Source organism: Mastacembelus armatus, chromosome 16 (assembly GCF_900324485.2).
Source record: "Mastacembelus armatus chromosome 16, fMasArm1.2, whole genome shotgun sequence".
Classification (NCBI taxonomy): Eukaryota; Metazoa; Chordata; class Actinopteri; order Synbranchiformes; family Mastacembelidae; genus Mastacembelus; species Mastacembelus armatus.
In genome coordinates this window covers 9,884,385-9,910,601 of record NC_046648.1, presented here as the reverse complement: position 1 = coordinate 9,910,601, position 26,217 = coordinate 9,884,385, and the positions used below count along the sequence as shown (strand labels likewise).

The following is a 26,217-nucleotide window of genomic DNA, read 5'->3' as shown; positions in this document are numbered from 1 at the left end:
CAAGTCCTGTTCACCTCCAGAGTGAGAAAAAGAGCTCGGAAAATCACTCTGGATGCCACCCACCCGAGTCACCACCTCTTCCAGCTCTTACCGTCTGGCCGGCGCTTCAGAGCTCCAAACATCAAGACAGCCCGGCACAAAGGAAGCTTCTTCCCTCAGGCCATCCAACTCTTAAACTCGTAGCTCTCCACCATTCCCTTCCACCACCTGCACTATGACACTTGCACCTTCTTGCTCTTTGCACACCAATTAGTTCCCCTTTCATCCTGTTTCTCAGGTTATCTGTGCATTTTTCTCTTAGTCTTTTAGTTTTTTGTAGCATTTCTGTAGCATTTATGTTTACTGTTTGACCCTTTGTAGCATTTGTATTTATGTCTGTTTGCACTGGAGTACCCCCCCCCCCCCGTACCAAAACAAATTCCTTGTGTGTGTGTGTGTGCACACTCACTTGGCAATAAAGCTCATTCTGATTCTGATTCTGATTCTGATTTAGACTTCGACAGGCTACCTAATGGGGTAGGACGTATTTAAAATACGAGGATGATGCACTGCTTGTACAACAATTATCATTCCTTTCATTCAGCCACTCTACTAAACTCACTTAGAGGAGAACTGTCCAAACAATCAACAATCAAACAATACTGCAATTCACAGAGAGCAATGCCAGTCGCACGGCTAAAGAAAGTTCAAATGATTCAAATATGTATATTTAAGGTGAGCATGTTCAAAGCAAGAATAATAAAAGAAAGACTGCATATGTTTTATAATGCTTACATTTTTAGCAATCCTTAGACAATACAAACTAGCTTTAACACTGATTATAATATTTTGAATAATAATTTTATATGTGACATTTAAACAAATTATAAATTTTGTTACATTAAAAGGGAGATTTCTTAGTAGAATTTCACACTGAAATTAGTGCCACATTAACCCTAATAAAGCAACATCCCTCCTGGTGATCAAAGTCTGGGTAGTGTCGTGGTGTGAGCCAATGGCGGACAGCCTGACAGTCAACTTGACCAGCTATAGTGTAAGAGCACAATAAGTTGATGGGCCCATTATTATTGATTTTTATCGATTTTATCTATTAGTTGTTGCAGTCCTATCTCTTATTGCTACTAGCATGCACTTCCCGAACCAATCAATCTCACCGGCCAATTGAATTTGATCATAAAGTGGTCTGAGCTCTTTCAGCTTGCCCTGTCACGTCCTCCTATTGAATAAGGTGTTTTCAAAAAGGATCAAGTTTAACTGATGTGTCATCACTGAGTTTAGGAAGGCGTGTGGGTAATCAACACCACCAGTCAACATTTTCATTTTTGGAGCAACAACATGATCCGACACAACTAAGTTAGTCTGTAAGTTAACCCACAAAAATGTTATTGTGTTTATTAACTAGTCGGTCAATTCATGTGCCAAGCAGCCAGCTAGGCCTAACCAATGGCCTGTAATGATATGAAGTGACAGGCCTCATTGAACACAGCAGCATCGCCTCTAATTTGTCATGGATCACTGAAAGGAATAATTACACATAATCACCTCTATTTCACTTCCTGCTTGCTGTCCTTTGTCTACACTGGAATCAAGCTGTGATAACTGTTAATCCTGTCTTTGGCTACAAATAAAGCCAATCTCATTTCCTTTCTTCTTCTCCCCTCCCTTCTTGAAATAGAATGTGTCTAAATCCTCATTTCATCTGTGATTTAGAAAAGAACAAAACCTGCCTGTGATAAATGCACAATAACCTCCATCACGTCCATGCCAGTGGCAAGACATACTGACAGCAAATGAGAACCCAGCTGACTGATTCACTGTGTGGTTGGCTCACCAAATGCTGGCCAGTTGCAGTACCATGCAAGCTGTTTTATCTAGGATGTGAATTTCCGGATAAAGTGAGCCAGAAAGTGGCTGTCCCACTCAGCAGCTCAGTGAGTGTATTAATAGCTGATGTGTCGGATGCAGATCAGACTAGACACCTGCCAGCCCAACCTGGACTGCTGTTCAGGTACTGGAAGGCCATGACGAAGATGGCAAGGCATTAACTGAGGAAAAATGAACCGGTCATAACAAAGAGTACAGGAGAGGACAAGCCAAAGTGAGATAGTCAAGTCTATATGGAAATGTCGCACCGAGGTTGAAAACATCCTGGCTGCCTGCCCTGTGTGACAACTCTTCTGCCTCCAGCTGATAACACACCAACCATGCTGTAACCTCTGGTTATATGCCATGTCAAGGGTTGATGATTCAGTTTCAACTTACAGTATATCACAGTATTCCAGTCATTTGTAATGGTAACAGCGATACATCATGACACTGCTTTTTGGGATGTGAAAGCCTAAAGCCTAAAGATTGCTGGACATTAAACTAATTCAGAGCACACTTGTCAAAATAAATGACTGTACTTGTGCAGTACTATGAGCACAATTCATTATTTTAATAACCTAACACTAGTTCCCATTGTGTCACAAAGATGGAGAGAAACCACTTCAGCAGCATTCTTGAAGTCAAATCAACCTTACATTTAGCGACCAGTAATGCTGGTTATAGTCCCAAAGTGACAATTCAAAGACTATGCCTACAACAATCACAATCACCTACAGGTCATTTCAGGTACTTCCTTCACAAAGAACCTATAAACACACTCACCTACTAATAATTTAGAAGTGCACTCCAACCTTGCCAAGTCAAAGGTTGAGTGAAGGAGCAGCAATTAGGGGAGCAGCAGCTGCAGAGGTATGACTGCAGGCAACAAAGTCACTCCTCATACAGTGCTCTGCTCCTTATAAAAATCACTGCAGACCTTAGGGCAGCAGGAAAAACAAAAAAAAACTGCACAGTATATACAGTCTTGTCAAGTGGAAATCCAAAGTGTCGATACCACCTCCAGGTCCACATCACAATTTTTAGCTCAAGCACAAAAGCTGTCACATTCCCATGCTGCCTGCAAGAAAGTTAGCTAAAGACTCATGATAGTTCCCAAGCTGTCACCTTACATTAACTGAAAAATAATAGTGCACTTGACTGCACCCTGCTGTGGATTTGGGATTTGTGTTTGGCTTTTCAAGCAAAACAAGATGGCATCACCTGGAGCTGCAGAAAATATTACTAAATATATGACTAAATATTAGGAGAGAAGACTATGGAAAGAAAAACTAGTGTGGACTAGTGTGAAATTTAAGTATGGACATCTAGATATTATATGCTATACAAGACATACAGATTCATAAGTTGTATAGAAGGTAGAAGTAGCAATTGTCACATGTGCTCTTGATGCTCATGGGAATTTAAATTTGTACCTGATATGAAGAACGAGACTAGACCTGTTCCTCTTCCTCCTCATAGTCATGGTCATTAATAACTGGTATTAAAGTCTTCTCTCTACCATGAGATTAAGTATCACTACATGGCAGGACATGATTACTATTGCAACAACACATCATCAGTAGGGTAAAACTAACATGTCTCACGACGGTCTAAACCCAGCTCATGTTCCCCATTAGTGGGTGAACAATCCAACGCTTGGTGAATTCTGCTTCACAATGATAGGTGGGACACACACAGATGAATATACCTTGACAGTTTAACAGGCTGTGTAGGCCCATAACCAGTCACTTAATTATGACTGGACAATGTATTCAATAACTCTTTCCATACCAGTTCCATTCCAGTCAAGTAAGGCAGTTGCAGCAACACAACTTAATTTTACCAGACAAAAAAATAAATAAAATCCTGTCAACCAGAATGTCAGACATTATGAAGAGAAACATAAGTCAAACTGTACAACTAACCAGTTGTCATGACATTTTATTTTAAAATGACTTGTTTTATGGTTTCTAGCAGATGAAATTAACAGTGTTGGAGCAATGCCAATACCACTTAGTGAAACTGGATACTAACATCAGTCCAAAGGTTTTATCTGAATTAGGCCTTTAAGATAACTATGATACTGCTGCAGTGTCACAATCAAAAAACTGTGCATCCACCGTGGTTTCATTCAGCTACTATAATAGCTTCCCTGATGAACCTGTTTGCCCAGACACAATTCCTACAAACCATCAATCAATCAGTCTGATGCAGCACGTAGTCTTTGCACACACCACTAAGTGACTGAAAAACTGCTGTATCAGAGTGTGTGTGTCTGTACATGTACATCTTACCATCCTGGTCTGCCATTACAAGATGCCTGAGGCACTAATAGAATAAAGGCAGAAAATTCTGACGAAGAAAGAATTCGTGAGAATTGAAGCTAGAGGGTAATACACTGCGTTCCGTAGAACTCTAAACTACAATATGAATTTGAATATCATTTTGCATGCATGATCCATATCCAGCAAAAAAGAGGAAGTCTTGATTCACAAGGCAACTGACAAGAAGGACACAACTAATTTTCCATCACAATTCATTTTGCATACATGCACTGCTAGTTGTACCGATTAGCTGATAGCTCTACATTAGTACTGGACACCAGGGTTCACTTTCGACTCAATGCAGATCAACAGCTAAAATCCATGAAATGAAATCCAAAGTGGAGACAAGATGAATTCACAGGGACAATCCTGGGACAAACAATCCTGTACAGAAACAGTATAAATATAATCACATAACAGTAATTAAAATGTAATGCCCTGGCTATTCTGTTTCCATTGAAACTGCCCTGATTTTAAAGAAACAACAGCCAGCAGAACCACTGGAGACTGTCTGTGACCCCTACCCTTTAACCCGAAAGCCTCTGAGGACCAGTGAATGAATGAAAACCAGAACAAAGATAGAAGGGATGATGACAGAGATTTCATCACAAATCAACTAAACCTATATCAGAGTTCAGACCAGATCAACTGTTCGCTCAGGGAATACATTTGTTTTAGAACTAATCTTGACCATGCAGGACTATGCATGCACACATATACTGTTATTATTTTATGATACACAGTATTTCTTTCTGAACTCACATACCCCTGAATTTAATTGAGAAGTAATCATCTAAACAACTACTTTTACCCATCACTGGTTTTAAAAACAATTATTTTGTTTAGGGTGGAATTTGGTGCAAATAATAAGGAAATGTGTCTTTGGTCAATTGGTGTGAATGAGTTCTAATCAAAGCCAGCCAGTTTGTGTCAACACAGAACTGCGTAATAGCTGCATCCTGCCTCCCTCTCATCCTCTCCTGGCCTATTCCAAACAATGCCATGGATAAACTGTTCTTTCAATCTACTGTCAGTAGGCAACAGTAACTAGGACTGCAATTATAGGCCCCTCTGGCTACTCTCTAGGGACAGCTGTGCAAGGCACAGGGACACAGAGCAGTACATAGGCTAATGAGAGTCAATGGCCTTCCATCAGCTAATGACGGACTAAAATGTACGATGCCTGGACCTCTGCATACAAGCTTGAGACCAACTCTACTATCAGTTAGTATATGAAGGTACATCACCATATGTAGTCAAACAAAAAATTATTTGCACTACACTTTATACTGTCACATAGATTTATATGAGGGGAAAAACAGAAAAGAAAAAAAAAGAAATATGGTCCTGAATTATTCTATACAAATGACAATCTACATTTTTATCTCCCAAACATATATACAAACATGCTTTTATGTTGTTTTGTTTCTTAGCAAATGCCCCAGATTGAGCAGGCTATACCCTGCAGGGATGACCAAAAGAAAACAAAAAACATAAACCTATCTCTCTGTGGCCTGGGCTGCACAAATGCAAACAATGAGTGATTGTTTGTCACCTCATCACATTCATTTATAGAAAAAGAAAACCTAAAGGGAATGGCTCTAAGCACTGCATCACAAGCCTGCACTAATCTAAACTGCACTGTGGTGCAAATAAAAGTAAAAAAACAAATACAATAGAATGGCCAGCAATAGCTCCAAGTACTCTCTGCTCTACAGCTGTAGAGGGCTGTGGCTGTATAACATGGCCAGGAGTAGTACCCATGTGATTATGATTGGTGCACACACAAAGGCCACCTGACAGAAAGCGCCAGTTGTTAGTGACTATACAGTTCTGCTCAGTCAATGAAGTACAGTGAGCTGCATACGGACTGTATATCAGTGAGGATTCATATGTGAAGAAATAATGACCATGTAGAGTTCCTAAATATCATTTTTGTTCAGCCACGCTTGCCCTTACTGATAATTGTTGATAACACTAAGTGATGCAGCCATTGATATCAGTACTGAGTTTAACATTCTATGCATATCTGATCTTTAACCGAAACTAGTGGTCTCAAGGATTTAAATACCAAAAACTTAGCCTTTTCAATGTCTTAATTTCACAAATACAGAGCAAGTCTGTTTTTGTACAAAAACAATTCAATATGGTCTCAACCAATTATACAATCTAAATAGATACTTTTAGATGCATATTTCAGTTACTACTAATAAACAAATGACATTTGATATTCACACCCACTTAGGTCAGAAATAAATGTGCAACTACAACATGTTTAAGACCATAGATAAAGATTTTATCATACCCTGGAATGTCAGTTATCCTGCAGCAAAAATTGGTGTGTCTGTGAAACTGGTATAATAAAATTATATCCGTAGTCTTTGTCTGTATACAAAAACATGTTATGAAAATTAAACTTAAACTTCACATCCAAGAACAATATATCTTCAACATCCAGGTCTACACAGCTGATAATAGTAATAAGATAGCTTATTATACAGGGCAGTAAGCTTGACCAGCTTTGGCTTCCATAAGAACCCCATGTTCTCTGACCATGCCATATTGTTTAACCTCTTTTACTTTGTTTTATGTATTATTTGTTGGTTTGTTTGTTAAGCAATTTGGTCAACGTTGGTTGTGTATAATGTGCTGTAAGTTTGATTTGATTTAGGTGAGCGTGTAGTACAAAAAACAGTAACCACAATTTCCTCATTGCCTCTGCTGCACATTTTAAGTTTGTGAAAACCATGACCCAAAAAAGGGAGGTAAATAACACCTAGTCGACTGTCTTAGAAAGACACACAATCAATCATAAGACAGCTTTCTCACTGCTTCAGGATTAGCACTGCATGAACAACCACACCAGCTGAAACACACACTTAAGAGGGCACACACTGAAGCTGGAACTAGTCCCATGTTTTTGCCATCATTAAAGTTACCCAATGTGAAAGACATACCAGTCATGGAAGGACACACAATCTGTCTGTCTGTACTCTGTCAGCCCTCACAGAAAATCAATGAGCCAGTTAATTTAGTGCAATGGGACACCCACAGACATCAGTGTTAGTAGAGCTGACCTTGTAACACATGGCCTACAGCAGCCTGCAAAATAATAAGGGTCCTGTACTGGTACAGGCCTGCTGCTGGAACACATGTTCTAAAACAAGTTCAAATATTCAGTCTTGCAGAAGATCCTGATACATGATTGATGGCTGTTCTGAACTAAAACTTTCTAAATTTAAAACAGGCCATGGTGAATGCATGTTCAGACTCTGAATGCAAACCAAGCAAAGCCACAAGATGTATCAGCATGTCGTGAAAAATGTGTGAAACAGGTGCAAGCCACTTGCGCTTATCTGAAGCTGGGTAAATATGACTTTGATAAAAATGTCATGTCTAGAATTTCCCCTCAGGGCTTACTAAAGTTTATCATATTTTATTATGTGTAGGTTAATACCCAAAGTAAAGCCAGGCTTGTTTAGGAGGTCAATAAGTTGGTTAACACAGGCAACAAGCCTTGTCCTGCCAATTCAACGGTTATGGATCATACAAGATAAAGCTGATAAAACTGCGGATACCAAAAGCAATATAGTTTCATAAACAGGATGGTTCAAATATTTTGCTTGCAAACTGTCTAGTCTGTCTGGCATTATGAATCAATGGAATTTTCTAATTAGCAACATGACTCATTGCATTACTTAAACATTATTCAACAGTCTACACATTTTGCATACCTACGGCTGGAGCATCATACTCATCACCAAGCAGAATTTCTGGTGCAGAGTATGCCAGAGATCCACAACTCGTTGTCAGCTTTTTCCCTGGTTGAAACTTGTTACTGAATCCAAAGTCAGTGAGCTTAACCAGCCCTTGTTTCTCAAAGAACACCACATTCTCTGGCTTGAGGTCCCTGTGCACCACATGCAGGCGATGGCAGTAGGAGATAGCATGGACAATCTGGGCAAAATATTTCTTAGCGAGCTCTTCATTCAGACCCTCCTCATGTTTCATGATGTAGTCAAACATATCCCCTCCATCACCTAGCTCCAAGATGAGGTAAAGTTTGGTTTGAGTGTCTATCACTTCATACAGGCGGACAATATTGGGATGCTGCACCAGTTTCATGCAGCGGACTTCCTGGAAAAGGTGGCCTGTGGCCACTGTGTCCAGCTTAGTCTTGTCGATGACTTTCACTGCCACTTTTTCCCCGGTGAAGACATGCCGAGCCAGCTTGACTACAGCAAAATGACCACGGCCCAATGTCTTGTCCAGGTCATACAGGCCAGCAATCTTGCCATCATAGCCCCGCTTGAATCCTGCCATTGCTGGAGAAGGAGAAGGGGAGAGGGAAGCCCCTGCTGTGGGCAGGGGCTGTTTGGATGAGTCGTGGGGGTCCAGTTTAGTTCAGTTCATCGAAAACTGACAGAGAAAGCCATGGCTCCAGCTTCCTAAAAGACAGAAGAGACACTAAATGACTACAGATTCAGTAAACACAGATTAAAATACTTAATACTAAGAAAACTGATCATAGAAGAGCAATTAGTCCATGTAGATTTTAAACATTTTCCATCCTCCACGTATTGCAATTTCTCTGAAAATACTAATGCACCTGCCAACTCCCTTGTGCATTGTGCAGAATAACTGATAGTTATAAAGCAAAATTAAAGAGGATACATTAACGTTACTCACATTGTACAAAGACTATAGTAGTATTTGTACAATGCGAGTAACGTTACTAAGTTACATAAGATAGCTTATAGAAACGGCAGTCTTGGCGTCCAAGTGCTAAACACTGAGAAGGGGCGTTGGGCTTGTTTTGACAGAAAGGCTGCAGCACTAACGTTAGCCACCTTCTCTTGATATACTGCTACAATAAACTACAGTTGTTGCCAAACTACAGTAAGAGTGTCCTACAGTCGCATGGTCAGCATCTCATCTACCACAGCAGAGTTGTACAACTTGATGTTATCCGGAGGGCAGCCGTCTCACGGCCCCGCGGTAGCACAAGCGACTAACGTTAGCCAGCGTTACTAAGGGCTAGCTCGTTGTTCATTGATTGATTAGCGTTAGCTTTGTTACCGACTAACATTCGCTGCTTTCCTTCTCCCATTATATAACGGCCCTTCCACTAACCCCTCCGGTAATAACCGTTACACAAACACATTTAGCCGTGTTAAGAGAGAGAGCGCCGGCCATGCAGGTACGCAGGTAGCTACTGCTTAAATGTCACACAGCTAGCCACAGTTAGCATGTAGCATGTAGCAAGCTAAAGTTACTACGGCTCGCTCAGCTTAGCGTGAACGTTACCTCTCCCGCCTGGCCTCGGTATCATAAAGTCCCGTGTCTGGTCAACGCCGTGTACCTTCGGATACTATCTAATGAAGGTTATCACAAGTTATCACACAAGATGAGAATCATACAGCCTCTTCGAAGTAACAGCGGCACTCATTACATGCCTATGGCCAGGGCTCATCCGTAAAACGAAGCATAACATCGTTGGCAGCGGCAGCTCTAATCGGAATGGTTGTGTCCTCCCCACCGAGGCGCTGGGACTGTGATGCTGCCTTCATGTGCCGAAGAAGTGTCGAGATTTCCAAAACGCTCATACTTTTGTTGGTATTTCCTTAAGGCATCACAAACGTGTTTAAAAGTTATTTCGACTACTCATGGGATGCACATGAAAAACTAACAAACAACGCGAAAAAGTCCCATTTCCAACCTATCATAATATGGACTCTTTTCAGAACATCGATAAAAAGTTATTTAAAAATGTGTTTTTATCTAACCGTTGTGTTTGTTCTCCTAAAAAGTACAAGCTGCGTATATTCACAGCTTTCCGAGCTCAGTCATGTCCTAACCAGAATCACTCGAAGACAGCATAAGAGCATCACCAACCGCATTCAGCGCTGACGTCAAAGTCTGTTGATTGGGAAAGGCTGCTGAACGCAACAATAGATGGATACGGTGCAAAGGATGTAACCTTAACTTTAGCCTTAACCAAAGGAAGCGTTTTAAACATGCATTTTGAGTTTTCAAAACCAGGACGTGCGGTATGTCGCCTCAATAGCTTGTAGGTCTAATTTACTAAAAGTGAACAAACATTCGATTACACTTGGATGTGATGATCAGTTTTAAACAGGCCTTTTGCCTTCTACAATAAGGTTTTTATAAGATGCGTTTTTGTGCGACGGCTTCATTGCCTGTCATTAGTCTCCCCAACCAACAGCGTGCGATGACATCTAGTGGCAGACACACTCAGGCATTTGTTTTGTTTTGGTCTTTATTTGAGTATTATTTTATTTTATTTCAGCATTTTCCTTCTCTGACTGGACATTTATGAAAACAGAGATCATTTATTCTACAAAGTGATTAAAATTTACTAATGACTGTCCACAAAGGCTTTACATTAGATATTGGTTTGATTTAGGTTTTTTTCTGTAGCAAATAGTCAATTGATGAATAAAAGGAAAATAATAGGTTTAACTTTCAAAGATGGCTCAGTTTCATTTGGATGTCCTATTAACCATAGACCAGTATCCACAATGTTAATTGTCTCACATTGTCTCACATTATTCTAATACAAAGAAATTTAGGTAACTCACTACATGTGTGCTTTTCCTGTTTAAATGTCTGCTTCCTCAGAACAAACCTAAATAAATCTATGAGAACAACAAGGAAAATTCTAAGAGAATAATAATTATTAAAGCTTAACAACCAGTTAGGGTGCAATCAGGCCAGTTGTAACAGATGTATGTATGATGTATGACGTACATCACATAAAGAATAGGTATTTTGTTATGCAACATTTGTCATTTGTTTTCTGCTGTAGAATTTTACACAGTTGTGAATAAAACAACTGTTTCAGAAGCCAAATATTTACCTGTATTTAAAGTGCATTTATTCAGGACAAGGTTGTCTATGTCCATATAGCCTATGTGGAAAGTAGATTCTAACATTACTAATGTCGAATACATATATAGCAAAGAAAAATAATCATTTTAGGCCAAAAAGTGATTGCAAGTAAGACCTTTGTAGAGAAAGGTATACTCTTGCTGGTAATATTTTAATGATTAACAGCCATCCACTTTTTTCTGCCAGTTTAAGTACCCATTAAAGGCTAGTATGGTATAACTAGTACAATGCAGTATTCTCTTTGCCAATAAGTGATTACAGATAATGCCTTGATACTGAATGGTTTCCCCACACATTATTCTAATTTTGCTCTTGAGGCTAATATTTTAAAGATTAACCATCTACTCTTTTCTGTCGGTTTAACTAACTGTAAAAGCTAACTAGTGAAATGCAGTATTCTCCAAAAAGTAATTGCAGCTAAGGTGTTCATACCAAAGGGTCCCCACTCTGACATGTCCCAAAAATTCCCTTTATTTCCCTCTTGTGGGAAATATTTTAAAGATTAACAACCATCCAGTCCTTTCTACCAGTCTAAATATCTATAAAAGGCCAGTATAACTAGTAAAACATAGTATTTTCTTTGGTAAAAAGTGATTACAGAAATATGTTGATCCTGAAAAGGGATTTCTGCCCCAGAATCTAAAATGCCCATAGGAGTGAGTGTGAGTGTGTAAGGTTGTTTTTCTCTCTGTGCCCCTGTGATGGACTGGTGACCTGTCCAGGGTGTACTCCTGCCTTTCACCCAAAGAGAGCTGGGATAGGCTCCAGCAGATCCCTTTAACCCTAAATAGGAATAAGCAGGTATAGATAATGGATGGATGGGTTGCGATTGTATCCCTGTGGTTTCCACTTTACACCTGGGTCCTGCTACTCCATCACGTTGTAATGTGATACTTTGTAATTTCTTTCTTTCTTTTAAAGGAGTTTTTAAATTTTCATTTGGTTTTAGGTTTGATTTACTTGACCTGAGCTTATAGCAGTGGTTCTATTTTTAGGAAATAGAGTGGGGATTGATGAAATTTGGAAATATTCTTCAGATCGTCAGATTTCCTCAAATGCTGTAAGCATTTGACAGTATTTGAAGATCTTACCACCAAATGACAGAATTTCTTCTAATGTGTTAATTTGTGGATGGACAGGAAAAACGAAAATAGCCATGGACAGCCTGCTTTATGCTTTCATATGTCATCCATCCAGTTTTAAAAAACTGGGCATTGTGTTTAACCATGATTTCAGTTTCATTCTTCCAGTTATAAAAATCAATACTGCAGTGTCACATGCTTTCCTTTTTCCAAACTCAAGATGGGAGTGTTGCTTTGAATTTGGTTTTTAGCCACACAGTATATTTATAATGCACACTGTTCTCAAAATAGCAATTTCTTACAGGAGTTTGACAGAAGAAATCTGCCATGAATATTTTGTAGCTACACAATTAGCTTGTGTTTTCATTATCACATTCACCAAATGACCTATTCCATCTTGAGGCTAGTATATTTATTTTGCATCTTTTTCCTTCAAAGATATGATTACTGTAGACTGGTGGGTCACAATATCCCCATTAAAACCATTTACCATTTGGTTTGTTGACTGCAATGGTATTTTTCACAGTAGATATACAGGAAAAGAAGAGGTGTAAATATTAAAAATGAGTAATTGTCACAGTTTACTACTGGCCTAGCCAAAAGTCAGAATATCAATCTGTTGGTAAAAGGGTCTATGACAGCATGCATTCCCCTCAAAATAAAGATGGCCTGCTTTTATTATCTTTATTATGTATAGCAATGACACTGCCATGTTTCGCTTCATGATTTGAAAAAGCAGGTGAGGTTTTACTGATTTTTATTGATTTTTTACTATATTTAGCAATGATTGGTAATTCTGTATAGTTGAAGCCGAACCTTCTTACCATCTCATTTTTAAAGCCTTTCTGCACACAAGTTTATGCCAATAACATATTTTGAAATGAAATTAAGCAAATACATCTGTCTAGAAAAAGTATGACTTAGCATGTATCCAAACCTTTGTACATGCCACAATTACAAAACAAGTTTTTTTGTGCTTATGTTTTATTTTTGTTGTTGCTTTCAGCAGCGAATTTGGATCTAATTAATTAATTAATTAATTAATTATAATTTTATAATTTTCTTCTTCATCCTGGGTGTTGATTTTATGTTAGCTTCTTTTTATTTACATAGTTAGCTAATACAAAAATGCTGCCATTAATGCATCAGTAATGATACATTGAGGGTTGGATATGGAGTAGGCTTTGATGATTTAAGTACCTTTTGTTATTAATACTTACATACGTTTAATAAAGTGTAATTGTAAGTGAGTAATTTACATTGTGATATTCATTTTACTCATGTAAACGACTTAGCCCATGTGAACACTTCTTCCATGACTCTCAGACACATAAGTACAAGATCTAAACGTTTCGCACTTGCGCATGTGACGATGAGAGCTGTCATCGCGAGATTTGAGCGCGAGATTTCCTTCGGCGGTAGGTGGAGACTAGTCAGAGTGGAGTCGGTATCCAGGCAGCTGTTCTCTCCTTGCCTTTCTGACAGCTAGGCTAGCATGTAAACAACAGCAAAAAGCACCGACTGGTGTTTTGGAGAACCTAATGACTAAACACGCCGGTGTTTCTACGAATAGTGGCCGTGTCCGGCGGTACTGTTCTTTTCCCCACCACCTCATGTGCTGAGCTGTAGTTCAGGATCGTCTCTGCAACACGCTGAGGCACTGATGCTGCCTAAATGAGCTAACCTCTCAACTGTATTCAAAGACAAAAGCAACATTTTCACAGAGACCAAAGGTAAGAAAGACGTGTTTTTACATTAGTTTCTTTGGCATGGATTATTGTTCTTGTATCGAAAAATTCTCTTTGCAGACTGTCACAGGGCTTTGCCTTTGCAGACTGTTGGTATAACGTTGCCACAGAAAGGAGTGTGTCCAGCGGCTTCGAGCGCATATACAGTTTAAGATATTTTTATAGACCTGTGTATAAATACACCTAACCTAGCCGGGAAAATAAATCTGTCCCCTTTAAATCCTCTTACTCAGCTGCTAAATATCATCAAATACAGTTTGAGTGTTCAATGAATAAATTATTTTGGTCAAAGGTAGCGTTACGCGTTTAGGAAAAAACCTGCATTTCCATTGTCCAAATATTTATTTTTAATTAATATATCGTTAGGTTCTTTATTATACTCTCTTTATCGATATGATAATAGTAACTACTGTGGAATGTGAGGATCTTTAATTAAACCCTAATCTACAAATTAAATGTGATTGCATTGACTTTTAGAGGACACATCATGCCATGCCACATGCAATGTTAATGGCAGTAGCATTCAGGGCACAAATCTAGTAAAAAATATTCTACCACCTTATGTTCCACAATAATGATGTCAGGGCTGTGAAAATGACAATATAACACTGCTTGCAAGCGTGGTGTTCATGGTCCATCAGCTCCCTGGAGTTTATTATACTCTTCAGCTGGTTCTCTTTTCTAAGATCAGATCTACAGTTACACTCCAAAATCTCCTAAAATGAGGAGATCTCGGTTAATATTGACGTGTTTTACTTAATAGCCCTACACCGTGACACTACATGTTTTGCAGTCTGGTCTGGCGTCTGTAGCCAGCTTCCAATATGCTGGATTCTAAATTTGTATGGGCTGCACTAGGTGTCAGCTTGGGTTTATATGAGCAACACTTATTGTGACATCTCATCACAACGAGATTTCATCACCACATGCAATTTGATTTCATCTGTGGATTTTCTTTGTTTCCCCTGTTTTCCCTGATGTCAGAAATGCGCAGAGACGTTCAACAGGGTTTTGCATTACAGACCTAGAGCTCTCCCCATTATGTCGTCACTTTGATCTGCATTTCTGCTCTTGTTTTTAAATGAAAGACTGAATTCTGCGAATTCTCCTGAATTTTAAGAGAAAATAGGCATGCAGTCTAGTCACCTGTTAGCACAGATTATATCTTTGTAAAGGGTAAGGGTACATTTTAAAACATAGCCTACTTCAAGAAAGATTCTTATAAACATCTTTCCAGACATATTTATACAGTAAAAAGCCTTTTAGCTGATCATAGCTCAAGATGCTTCTGGAGGAGCTGATGTGTATATGCCTTGAATCTTCAGTCGTGTGATAGGCAAATGCAAGGCAAGATTTCTGGCACAATGACCTCAATACTAACTAACTAAAGGAGGTGCATCTAGTAATAGGTTGTTTCCATTCTGGGCTGTGTCTGGTTATAAAGTCTGGGAAAGTTTACACTGCAACAAATTATTTTTGCTTTTCATAGTTGAATTGCCATCCCATATTATCTTGGCTTGGATGATGTATCGATGTTCATCTTTTGCCTCAGTTTGGGATTGTCCCATTTGCACTTCCCTCAATTTTTCTATGGGAAAAAAAAGTGACTGTGCACTGCTCAAAGGTAGTTAACCACAACTGAAAAATACAGTTTGACAATCCTTCTAATGGACCGTAACTCTCTTTTTATGTCACTTGTCCAAGTCAATTTTTGTGTGGAATATGATTCGTTGTTGGGGAAAAAACGCTCCACAGTTCACACTATAAACAGATCACTGTGTTTTCCCTCCGCTCATTCTCGTTGGCCAGTACAGAGCCCATCACAACTTGATGTGCATCATTTAAGTGAAGAAAACTTACTTGGAGTTGAAAGTGGGATTTACACTTTATGGGAAGGGATAAGTTATACCCAAGCAAAGATCAAGAGAAACTGGCTGGTTTGGCAAATTATTAGTGTGTCTATAGTTACCATCCAGGTTTCTCTCTCATACACTGGATGAGTCAGAATGTTAGGTTCATAGTAATGCAGGCACATCTTTTTAAAGAACTTCAAACACTTATGTCAGCTGGATTCTTGGATTGTTCCAAAACAGATCTGAATTATGTAGGTTAGAAATTGGACCCTTTTTGACAGTAACAATCCAGTGAAAATGCTTGCAAGATTTTGGGCGCTGGCACTGCTTAAAGATTCAGGTTTCTAACGGGCTTAATATTTTATTTGGCCTGTGTGAGGCGTCGGGGACAAAGAGAGTGCGATTGCCCGAGGCTTCATCACATATCTATTCAAATACACCTGTTAGGTGTGGTTATCCATTTTAACCGTGCACGTCACTGATGACCTGTTGTGGCAGTCATTACAAAGTCATGCTGTGAAAAAAAACAACATTATTTTATATTCCAGTGGTGATAACGCTTCCATAAATATATATCATATATCATATATATCATTTTATTCAATTAATTAATTAATTAATTAATTGTATTAATTATAATTTAAAAAGTTTCTTCTTCTTCATCCTGGGTGTTGATTTTATGTTAGCTTCTTTTTATTTACATACACATCTTGAGGGTCAGAACAAGGTATTTATAGTCATTTCAACCATGTGGTTGAATTGTGGAGCCTGTTTGTTCACAGCCTGGGTCGACTTTAGATCTCCAGTTTAAGGGTTGTTACTTGCCCAGAGGCCTTTTCACAAGATTTCATGTCCCTGCACCATCTCCTGAGATGCGAACAGGATGAAAATCACTGTTCAACCTGAGTTCTCAGGTTACCCAAGTTTCCAAAATGGATGATATCAGCATCTTTATAGTCTAACGTTCATACATCCAGCCTTCGTATTCTATTTCTGTCCATAGTTGGAATAGGGCCTGTTGTTAAGGGACAGTGCTGCAGTGTTTTTAGCAGATGTCCTTCTCACTTTGTTCCTCTTTGTCTGTCACTTCCATGAAAACACACACACATTCTGCAAGCTGTCCATATGGGATTCTCTTGTGTCCCTTGGGCGATTAGACAGCACAGGCTATTGTGTAAACTTGTATATCTACTGTATTTCAGAGAGCGGTTGGTCACTGTTAATGAATGAAATAGAGAAAGGTGAAAATGTTATTAAGTTGCAGGCTATCAATCAGGTGAGCAATAAGTCTCTGGAATAGGTGAGTAGTCAGATATGTAATGTGTCTAAAAGAGACCTGGGGCATTTTATGACACTGACTGTTAGTCATTATGAAGCTGGGAGCCCATCTTTCACAGTAGATGCCATTGCCCTGCATTTATGTAACAGAATAATGTGTGTGTGCATGTGTATGCCTGCCTGTCCAAATGTGTTAGAGAAAGAGATGAGTGAGAGTGAGAGGAAGAGTATGAGACTTGTCTTTGTACAGCCAGATAATGGTTGCTGGGCCATTAATGCTCCCTAGTGCCCCAGTAGCTCCAAGCAGCTTGATCCAACCTGACAGGCTGCATTTGGTCCAGGAGTAAAGATGACAACAAATAAGGACACATCATCACAGCCAGAAGAGATCAGCAATCAAGTGGCTGGAGGGAGAGAAGCAGGTAGACGGAAGAAGAAAAGGTACTAGGTTTATGTTCTTCTTTTCCTTTTTTGACAAAAAAAGTCAAAGCTCTCTGGGGTGTGGAAAAATGCAAGAATAAATGCAGAGAAAGAGAGAAGGTTAACTTCAGTAAATATTGGTGGGCTGCAGGGAACAGCTCCAGCCCAGTGCTGCTGCTGCTGCCACTCCCCTCTCACAGCCCCCCTAGCTGTGGCTTTCCAGGATTCTCATTAAAATGCATTAGATTCTCCAGGCTGCCCCGTGCCACCATCCTCCACATCATCGGCATGCTTATCATTTGCAGAGGTAACAGATATGCTAACCAGTACCACTCGGAAAGGCTGGAGCGTCAGTGTCGGGTTTTAAGGCAGCACTGAGGCAGCGGTGACTAACAGATGGTTTAGGAGAAGGTCTGGTGATCTTGAACAAACACTACAGAGGAAAACGAAGATTGATGTAGTCAAAAATAAATGTTGTTGCTGTTGAAAATCAGTGGACCCACTGACGAAGTCCAAAGAAAAGTGCACAGTTTAAACTGTTACACATGGGCATTGAAAGAGTCCACCTCTACTGCCAAGTACAAATTCACTCTTAAGCCATGGCTTAAGAGTGAATTTGTACTGTAGACAAAGAGAATGACATAACAAATATATAGCAGGTTTAGTTATGTGATAGTATCCCATCAGTTGGAGCAGTTTCTTGTAACACTCCAGGTATCAATAACACAGTATCTTACTTTTGGCTCATACCACACAGTCAAACTTTGAAGATAATATTGCACCATTTCCAGTAATTCATGTTTGTCTGTTGAAGTACCAAAGACCTGGACAGTATGCAACAAATGAGTTGCACCATGTGAGTCTATTCAACCATTGTCTGCTGGACTATCTATGAGAGAGGGAAGGTTTGCAGACAGCTGTGAAACCATGACTGGTTTCCTTTGCGATGTGGAACTGGATGCAGGGGCTAGGCAGCATACACCATTCTACCGAAATGATAATATGACCGTGTTGAAAAGTAGTCTAAACATACAATTTAATGACATCATGCCAACCATACACTGAAAAAATTATATTTGAGTAATATTTGTCGTTCTGCACTTTATTTAATGGTACACTTGTATACAATGAGCTTACAGACACAGAGTAGGCCTGAGAACAAATTTCAACCCGGAGTAATGGCTGCATAATATGTTTCTACAGAGGTCCAAAAGCTAGTAATTAGAGTATGCAAATAGAGTTCTGATCAGTCTGTAAGGCTGTTTTGTATTTGCCATGCACTTCACAAGGACAAAGTGAGTGATTAAATCATATGGTTGTGACAGTTCTGACAAAGGTTAAACACTGGTTGGATACAGTCCCATTCTGGGGAGGAATTTCTATTGCAGTGGTAAGTTCAGATGGGGGAATATTCTGATCAAGAGTGCTGGTCCCAGAATGAGTGGGTTTTTTAACAGGGTACACCCTCAGAAATAGGAAATGAATATGATATCATTCCCCAGTGTTAACATAGCTGAAGAAATGGATTTCAGCTCATATATGGTTGTCTTTGGTACTGCTGTGACCTTTTCTTAATTCACCTATTTTATTCTGCAACATTTTACTTTTCCACTGCTGATGAGATACAAAAGTCACTTGTCTTCAAGGTTATTTTAAACTACTTCACACATTACTTTATACACAATCACAGACATAAGACTGAGGAAGGTGCCTTTATGTTTTGGGCTTCCTATAGCCAGATTTTAACCTGTATTTTCTAACCCTGTCACAACCAGAAGCATCTTTCAGTCTCGGTGCCTGTCTGTAACATGTTGTGATGCAGATGAGGATGTTTTGTGCATGCTGTGGTGTCTTGCAGTGTCTTTGACATTTCAAAGCATTTGATGCCTTTCAGAGGGCATTTACATGCACCCCTTTGGGAACTAGGGAGCAGTGATATAGATTAAGCAGCACCACTGGCTCTGTTAGCCTTATGTTTGGCTTGTCCTTGTGGACTGGAGGACGCAGGATGCCTGCCTAATGTTAGCCTAGCAACCTCGTTTTTACACTTCATCTCATTTTGTTTGGCTGCTGTATTAGAAGATGAAGTCTTTTGTGCTTTGATTCACATCTGCTGGACCTCTGGAATCAATAACATTCTGTTATGGGCTTTCTTTATTTGCTCATTATCCAGTGAGTAATTTTTGAAGGAAGTGAAAACAAATCTTACTACGATATCCTTCAGGACTTACCTTGCTTTCTTTTTTAAGTTGTAGTGCATTTATTTGCATATAAACAATGACTTTCTGCCCTGCTGTTTGAATTTGCTGCTTATCCTCATGGATGTTTGTTATCCAGCAATATTGTCTGCAATAAGGCTCCACAGTCTGTCATACCAGCTTTCTCAGTATGGTCAACAGTGAAGTAACTGTTAGGGTGAGAAGCTTGCCTGTAGGCTTTGTCCTCCAATTGTCATTATGTCACAAATGGTGTACTGTTCAGGCTAATAAATAAATAATTAAAATAAAACTATTTACCTGGCGATAACAAGGACACTGAGTGTTCGTGTGCATACAGTGGAAAATAATAGTCTTAAGGATGCAGCTCTGTGCCTGGTCTCTCTGTACATGTTGTGCACTTGACATCAGTACTATGGCTTAAAGGTCTCAGAGAAAATGTATGTGTGTCTGTGTTTAAGGTAGTGATAGCCAGCTGATTTCCAAACAAAAAAGTCAGATGAAATGAAATGATTGTTATGCTTTGATTATAGGACAGATTCTCGGGGGAAGAGAGGTGGAAGACTGGTTGGTTTCAGGGATTTTAAAAACCCGGCCTACCCTTCCAGCAGTTGTTTTGAATCAGTGGCCTGACACATGCTTAATGATATAGACATAAATACCAGTTTCACAAACTTTCATGAAACCTCCTGAAATATGCAGACACTTTGGCTGGTATCTGAGGAAAGAGAATTGTTAATTTATTTTCTTTCTCAACAAACCTACATCTTGAAAAAAAAAAAAAAAAAAAAACAAAAACAGGATATGTCTGCTGTTTTTCACCAGCTAAGACATCTTCAAGAAAAATTTACCTTATCGACAAAAATAAATTCAGATCAGAGAAATTAAAAACACAGGCCTTCAGCAAGGTTGTTTCTAAATATCAGTGCATCACACACATTTGCATTTCAAACATTTACTAGTTTGTACACCACAAACGTATTGAATCAACTGCACACAGTCACTGAAGGCTAATTAAACATTCAGTACACTTTGAATTGGAGAGTATGCTGAGGTAACAGAGACCTGGACCTGGAGTATTAAACAAGTTGGATCCATTTGGGTCCGTCTAACCATTGTCTGCTGGACTATATCAGTAGTAAGCAAGACACCTTGATGTGTTTTTATTTGACATCATCCTCGCTCTGGAGCAGCCATACATTTATATATATTTCAAAATGTCCATATTGTACTCATGTGTATTTGCTGAGTTTAGTCACCAAGAGTTACCCTGTTGCCAGTGACATATTGTACTTGTTAGGATGTCAGAAATAACTCAGAGACTCTGCTTCTCTCTTGCAGAAGTCAAACATGCTAGAAAATAGAGGAGGAGCAGAAAGAGATGAAGTGTCATGGCAGGGAGCAAAAAAAAAATCAACACATTAAGGGTGTAGGCTTCATGTCAGCACTTTGTTCATTTCTACTAGTGTGAATTTGTGCACTGACTTGACATCATCTCTCTGGTTATTCAGCTGTGTGTAGGCGCATGTTGATATGTACATGGATTTGCAAATGTGAGGAATAAAATAGCAAATAAATAATTCATGTTGAAACCCTTTGCTGTAAGTTAATAAAATTTGCACTCAGATGGATATTTAGCATGCTAGTTGCCTCGTGTTTGCAGGCAGCTGCTGGTCATTAGCCCTTGGTTTGATTTAGAGTCTCTCAATGATTCACTTGTTCGCTCAGTATGCAGATGAGTAGAGTAAAGTGCAATACTCTTGTTCTTTACTCTGTACCTCCTCACAGTGTAATTTGTCTTGACACATCCAGGGAGGGTGACAGCAAATGTAAGGTTAGAAAAATGTCTCATTTTTTTGCCAAGATAAACAACTACTATTTCTCGTGGTAATAGCTGAAACCCACTGGATTGTCTCACTTACACATTGCAGCATCAGGTCTACTGGTTTGATAGTTATGTCAGCACTTTTGTAATCACGGAAATACTTGCAATAATTGCCTTGTTTCTCCTGTGTTAAGCCCCTGCTTCATTCTTATTTATTTTCTGCTCTGCTCTTCCTAGGTCATTGCCTGGCAGCGAATGTCTCATACCCCCCCTCTGAGGTCAGAGGCCAGTTGGAGTGAGGGGGTGGGTCCTCAGCAGCAGAAGTGATGCGGGCTTCAGTGGTAGGCTGCAAGATGAGCGTAGGTGCGCTTCTTAATGGGCTGCTGGTCTCAGTGGTCGCAGCTCTCCTTTGGAAGTATTCCAAGCTAAGTGAGCATGCTACCCTGCTAGAGGAAGAGCTGCACATGACACGGCAGACCCAGGAGCTCTCACAGGCCCGTATTGACTACCATGTTGCCCTGCAGGCTCTACAAGAACATGGCACCCGCATGGTCTGCACAGGCAAGATGCATACTGACCGCATCTGCCGCTTTGACTACCTCTGCTACGGCTCCGAGGCAGAGGAGTTTGTGTTCTTCCACTCCAATTCCTCTGTCATGCTGCCTAACTTGGGCTCAAGGCGCTTCCAGCCTGCCCTGCTGGACCTATCGTCAGTAGAGGATCACAACACTCAGTACTTCAACTTTTTAGAACTACCAGCTGCTGCTTTAAAGTTCATGCCCAAGCCGGTGTTCGTACCAGATGTGACACTAATCCTAAACCGGTTTAATCCTGATAACCTAATGCATGTATTCCACGATGACCTACTCCCAGCGTTCTATACCATGAAACAGTATTCAGACTTGGATGATGAGGCTCGTCTGGTGTTCATGGAGGGCTGGGGTGAAGGCCCGCACTTTGACCTTTATCGCCTTCTCAGCAGCAAGCAACCACTACTCAAAGAACAGCTTAAAAACTTTGGCAAGCTAATGTGTTTTACCAAATCTTATGTTGGCTTGTCAAAGATGACCACCTGGTACCAGTATGGGTTTGTCCAGCCACAGGGGCCTAAAGCTAACATCTTGGTTTCAGGGAATGAGATCCGGCAGTTTGCCAGGGCTCTGATGGAGAAAATGAACATCACCACAGTGGAGGAGGCTGAGAAGGATGGAGGCAGTGCTGAAGATGAGAAGGAGAAAGAGATGAAGGATGATTACATTGTTGTGTTCAGTCGTTCAACAACTAGGTTAATACTTAATGAAGCTGAACTTATCATGGCGCTGGCACAGGAGTTCCAGATGAGAGTGGTCACAGTGTCGCTGGAGGAACAGACTTTCCCCAGTATTGTCCAGGTGATCAGTGGTGCTTCCATGTTAGTCAGTATGCATGGAGCTCAGCTCATCACCTCACTCTTTCTCCCCAGAGGAGCTGCAGTGGTGGAGCTGTACCCCTTTGCTGTGAACCCAGAGCAGTACACCCCATATAAAACCCTTGCATCCCTTCCAGGCATGGACCTTCACTATATCTCATGGAGGAACACTAAGGAAGAGAACACCGTCACCCACCCAGACAGACCCTGGGAACAAGGAGGCATTGCTCACTTGGAGAAGGATGAGCAAGAGCGAATACTGGCCAGTAAGGAAGTCCCCAGGCACTTGTGCTGTCGCAATCCAGAGTGGCTGTTTCGGATTTACCAGGACACTTTAGTCGACATCCCTTCTGTCCTGGAAGTCCTCAGAGAGGGCATGAAGACCAAGCCCAGCTTCAAAAAGTCAAGGCCAGCCAGTACGGTCCATCCAGGACGGGTCAGAGAAGCACAATGCCAAACTTCAGTGCAAACCACTAATGAGGCTAAACTCACAGTCTCCTGGCAGATCCCATGGAATTTGAAATATCTGAAAGTAAGAGAGGTGAAGTACGAGGTGTGGATCCAGGAGCAGGGAGAGAACACCTACATGCCTTATATCCTTCCCCAGCAAAACTACACTTTTTCAGAAAACATTAAGCCCTTCACCACCTACCTGGTCTGGGTCCGATGTATCTTCAACAAGAACCTCCTAGGCCCGTTTGCAGATGTTCTTATGTGCAGGACCTAGTGCAAACACCTTTGCTTTGCATTGTTTGTTGCTGTGCAGTTTCACACAAAAGCTAAGTCATGCTTGTTTCAGACAATTTGATTGGAACAGCAGTCTCTTTAATTACTGTTGGAAATTGTGGGTAAGGAAATGTCAAATGGCTTGTTTCAAAAATCCTAGAAGACACTGTTGAAATACTGACAGATACTACGAGTTTCCTTGCTCAGCACAGAGAACATAATGACTGCTGCATGAACTGCAAAAGACTTGAATCACAACCTGCATTCACAGCCACTAATGATATATGTTGTGTACCTATGAAAGAAAGTGCTAAACCATGTCTCTACTGATATTTCAGAGTTTAGACCAGCAGATTTATTTATGTGCAAAATAATATTTAATTTTTTTTCTAGTATTAGTCGTTGCACTGGTTCTTTACCTTTTACAGTATGCAATGTATCTTTTATGTGTGGAGCAAGAGAGATTTTAGAATAGCAACTTTTTTATGACTTGTCCAGTGTCTGCTGTGTGTAATACCTGTGTGGTTTAGTTTCCCTAACAATGTTTAATGACATACACCATTACTTGCAGAACCTAGTCAAAACCAAAGCAACTCTCCCACATTATTTCAACCAATTATCATTCATGCCATATTACTTTGTGATTTTAATGATCTCTCATACTTGTTTGCCAAGAGCTGTAGTTTAAACATATTGGTGGAAAGTCAATGTTCCCCGGAGAGAAACGAATTGCGTATTTTCAGCACCATCTTTAAATTGTTTTATTATGTGTTATTACTGCATAAATAAATAATTTTCTCTAATTGGCACAAAATACAAGTGTTATCATTTCTTGTGTAGAGTCAATCTAGTGAGCCAGGCTATAAATACTGGAACGTGGTCTCCTTGCTGTAAGCAGGAGTGTGCTGCTGGACAGGTGGCATGACCTTGTTAAAAAAGCGTTTTTATTAAGATAACAAGGTATGTTGCAGTGTAGGATTCCACTGCCTTCTGTGTAACTGTTAAAATAAAATTCTCATCTGTGTTTGGGCTCACTTTCCTCAAATATTTTCTAAAGACAAGTCTACTGAATTGAATTTTAGAGTGAAGCAGCAAATATCCAAGGCTTGCTGTTGAAGTTGTTTCTGTGTGATTTGTAAATGAAGAACTGCTTCTTGGCAGCTAGACTGTAAAGATGTATTTGACCCTTGAATACTTGAATTGGAGGTGTTAGGATATGATAATAAAAGTGTAGCATGAGATGGTTATGAAATGGTGCGAGTCTACACAGTATACTGCCATCAATATATTATGCTATATTGTGCCGTTGTTAAAATGGTTTCATTTTTAGACTCTTTTTTCGGAGTCCTCTAAACATTACAGTAACCTGTTTGTGTGAACATATATCCCTTTGTTGAGGTTTTACACTTTTACACTCGCAGACGCAGTTTTGTTTGTCAGTGCATGTTTAAGAAATTATTTTGATCAATTTTTCTGTGCAACAGATGATGATTTAGCTATGTATGTGTTGGTTAGATTTCTGTGCCTCTGTCCCACCTCAGTGGAGACATGTATGTGCTGAGTGAAATGCGAGTGTAGTCTCTGTTTTCTAAAATACTTGGAGTTTCTTTTCAGTACTTGTGATTGAATAAAGAAGCTTGTTTCTTACATACCTGTTTTGTTTAAGCACTATTTATTATTAACATTGCAACAATTAATCCAAAATCATATATAAAGTGTATGAAGAACACGATTAACAAAAAATAAGGAATTCAGATAATTATGTCATGTAGCTTTTATTGTCGGTTCAACCAAGTAAAGTGAATAAAGTACATATTCCTCCAGGAACCAAGATGCTTCATAAAACAATACAAAAACTACATTTTATATATATATATATATGTACATAGTAGATTTTTTTTTTGTGGATCCAGTTAATGTGGTTTCATTTGATTAAATTGATTTTAATATAAGATTTCTCAGCAGAACAAATGAAAGCTACGTGTTGTGTTTTAAAATTGAATGATACATTTACTTTGTGAGTTAAAGAAGAATAATATAATATTATTCTTGCTTCAGTCTGTGAAATATGAAGCTACAGAGAGTAGCTGGTTAATCTATCTTAGGATAAAAAGGGCTGCGGCTGTTGATTCATATTTAGTATGGAGGTATAAGAGCAGGTTGCTGCCTCTTTACCTGCTCAGTCCCAGTAAAGTAAATCGGAGATCTAAGTAGTATTGCAGCATAGAGAATTTGTACTGATTTGGAGGAATGGGAACAATCCATGTTTTGCCCTGTAGCTCCTGAGCAGGTTTTACAGCCTTGATCATATATTGTATTCCTTTTGCTAAATAGTCTAAAATGATTATTTATTCAAATTATGTCCAAACCTTAGAATATTGTGGGGTGTTTGGGGGGGAAATGGGTGAGGGTTAGAATTATTGATTACCTTGAAAATGCAAAAAGAAAATAAAGTGAAAGTAAACTGAATCTCTTTGGATCCATTCATTACTTAACGTGCAGAGGATCACAGGGAGTAGGCAATCCCAGCTGACACGTTATAAACAGTTTTCCAGTCTA

General features: G+C 39.6%; 2 protein-coding genes across 3 annotated transcripts in view; one reads left to right on the top strand and one right to left on the bottom strand.

Annotated features, from left to right (window-relative positions):
• snrka (SNF related kinase a) overlaps positions 1-9,927 on the bottom strand; it is a 41,954-nt gene extending 32,027 nt beyond the window's left edge. Inside the window, exons 1-2 of one of the 2 annotated variants that reach the window (XM_026293761.1) lie at positions 9,498-9,927; positions 7,925-8,638 (exon numbers count right to left, since the gene is read on the bottom strand). In XM_026293761.1, the coding sequence (XP_026149546.1) occupies positions 7,925-8,513 (589 nt within the window). In that variant the 5' untranslated portion in view covers positions 8,514-8,638; positions 9,498-9,927. The remainder of the gene's footprint in view (positions 1-7,924; positions 8,639-9,497) is intronic. The other variant, XM_026293762.1, reaches the window with a different exon arrangement.
• A 3,690-nt stretch (positions 9,928-13,617) lies between these two features.
• pomgnt2 (protein O-linked mannose N-acetylglucosaminyltransferase 2 (beta 1,4-)) lies at positions 13,618-25,212 on the top strand. The gene is made up of 2 exons (XM_026293772.1): positions 13,618-13,917; positions 21,762-25,212. The coding sequence occupies exon 2, from the start codon at positions 21,851-21,853 to the stop codon at positions 23,657-23,659; it is 1,809 nt and encodes a 602-aa protein (XP_026149557.1). The 5' UTR covers positions 13,618-13,917; positions 21,762-21,850; the 3' UTR covers positions 23,660-25,212.
• The last annotated feature ends 1,005 nt before the right edge of the window (positions 25,213-26,217 follow it).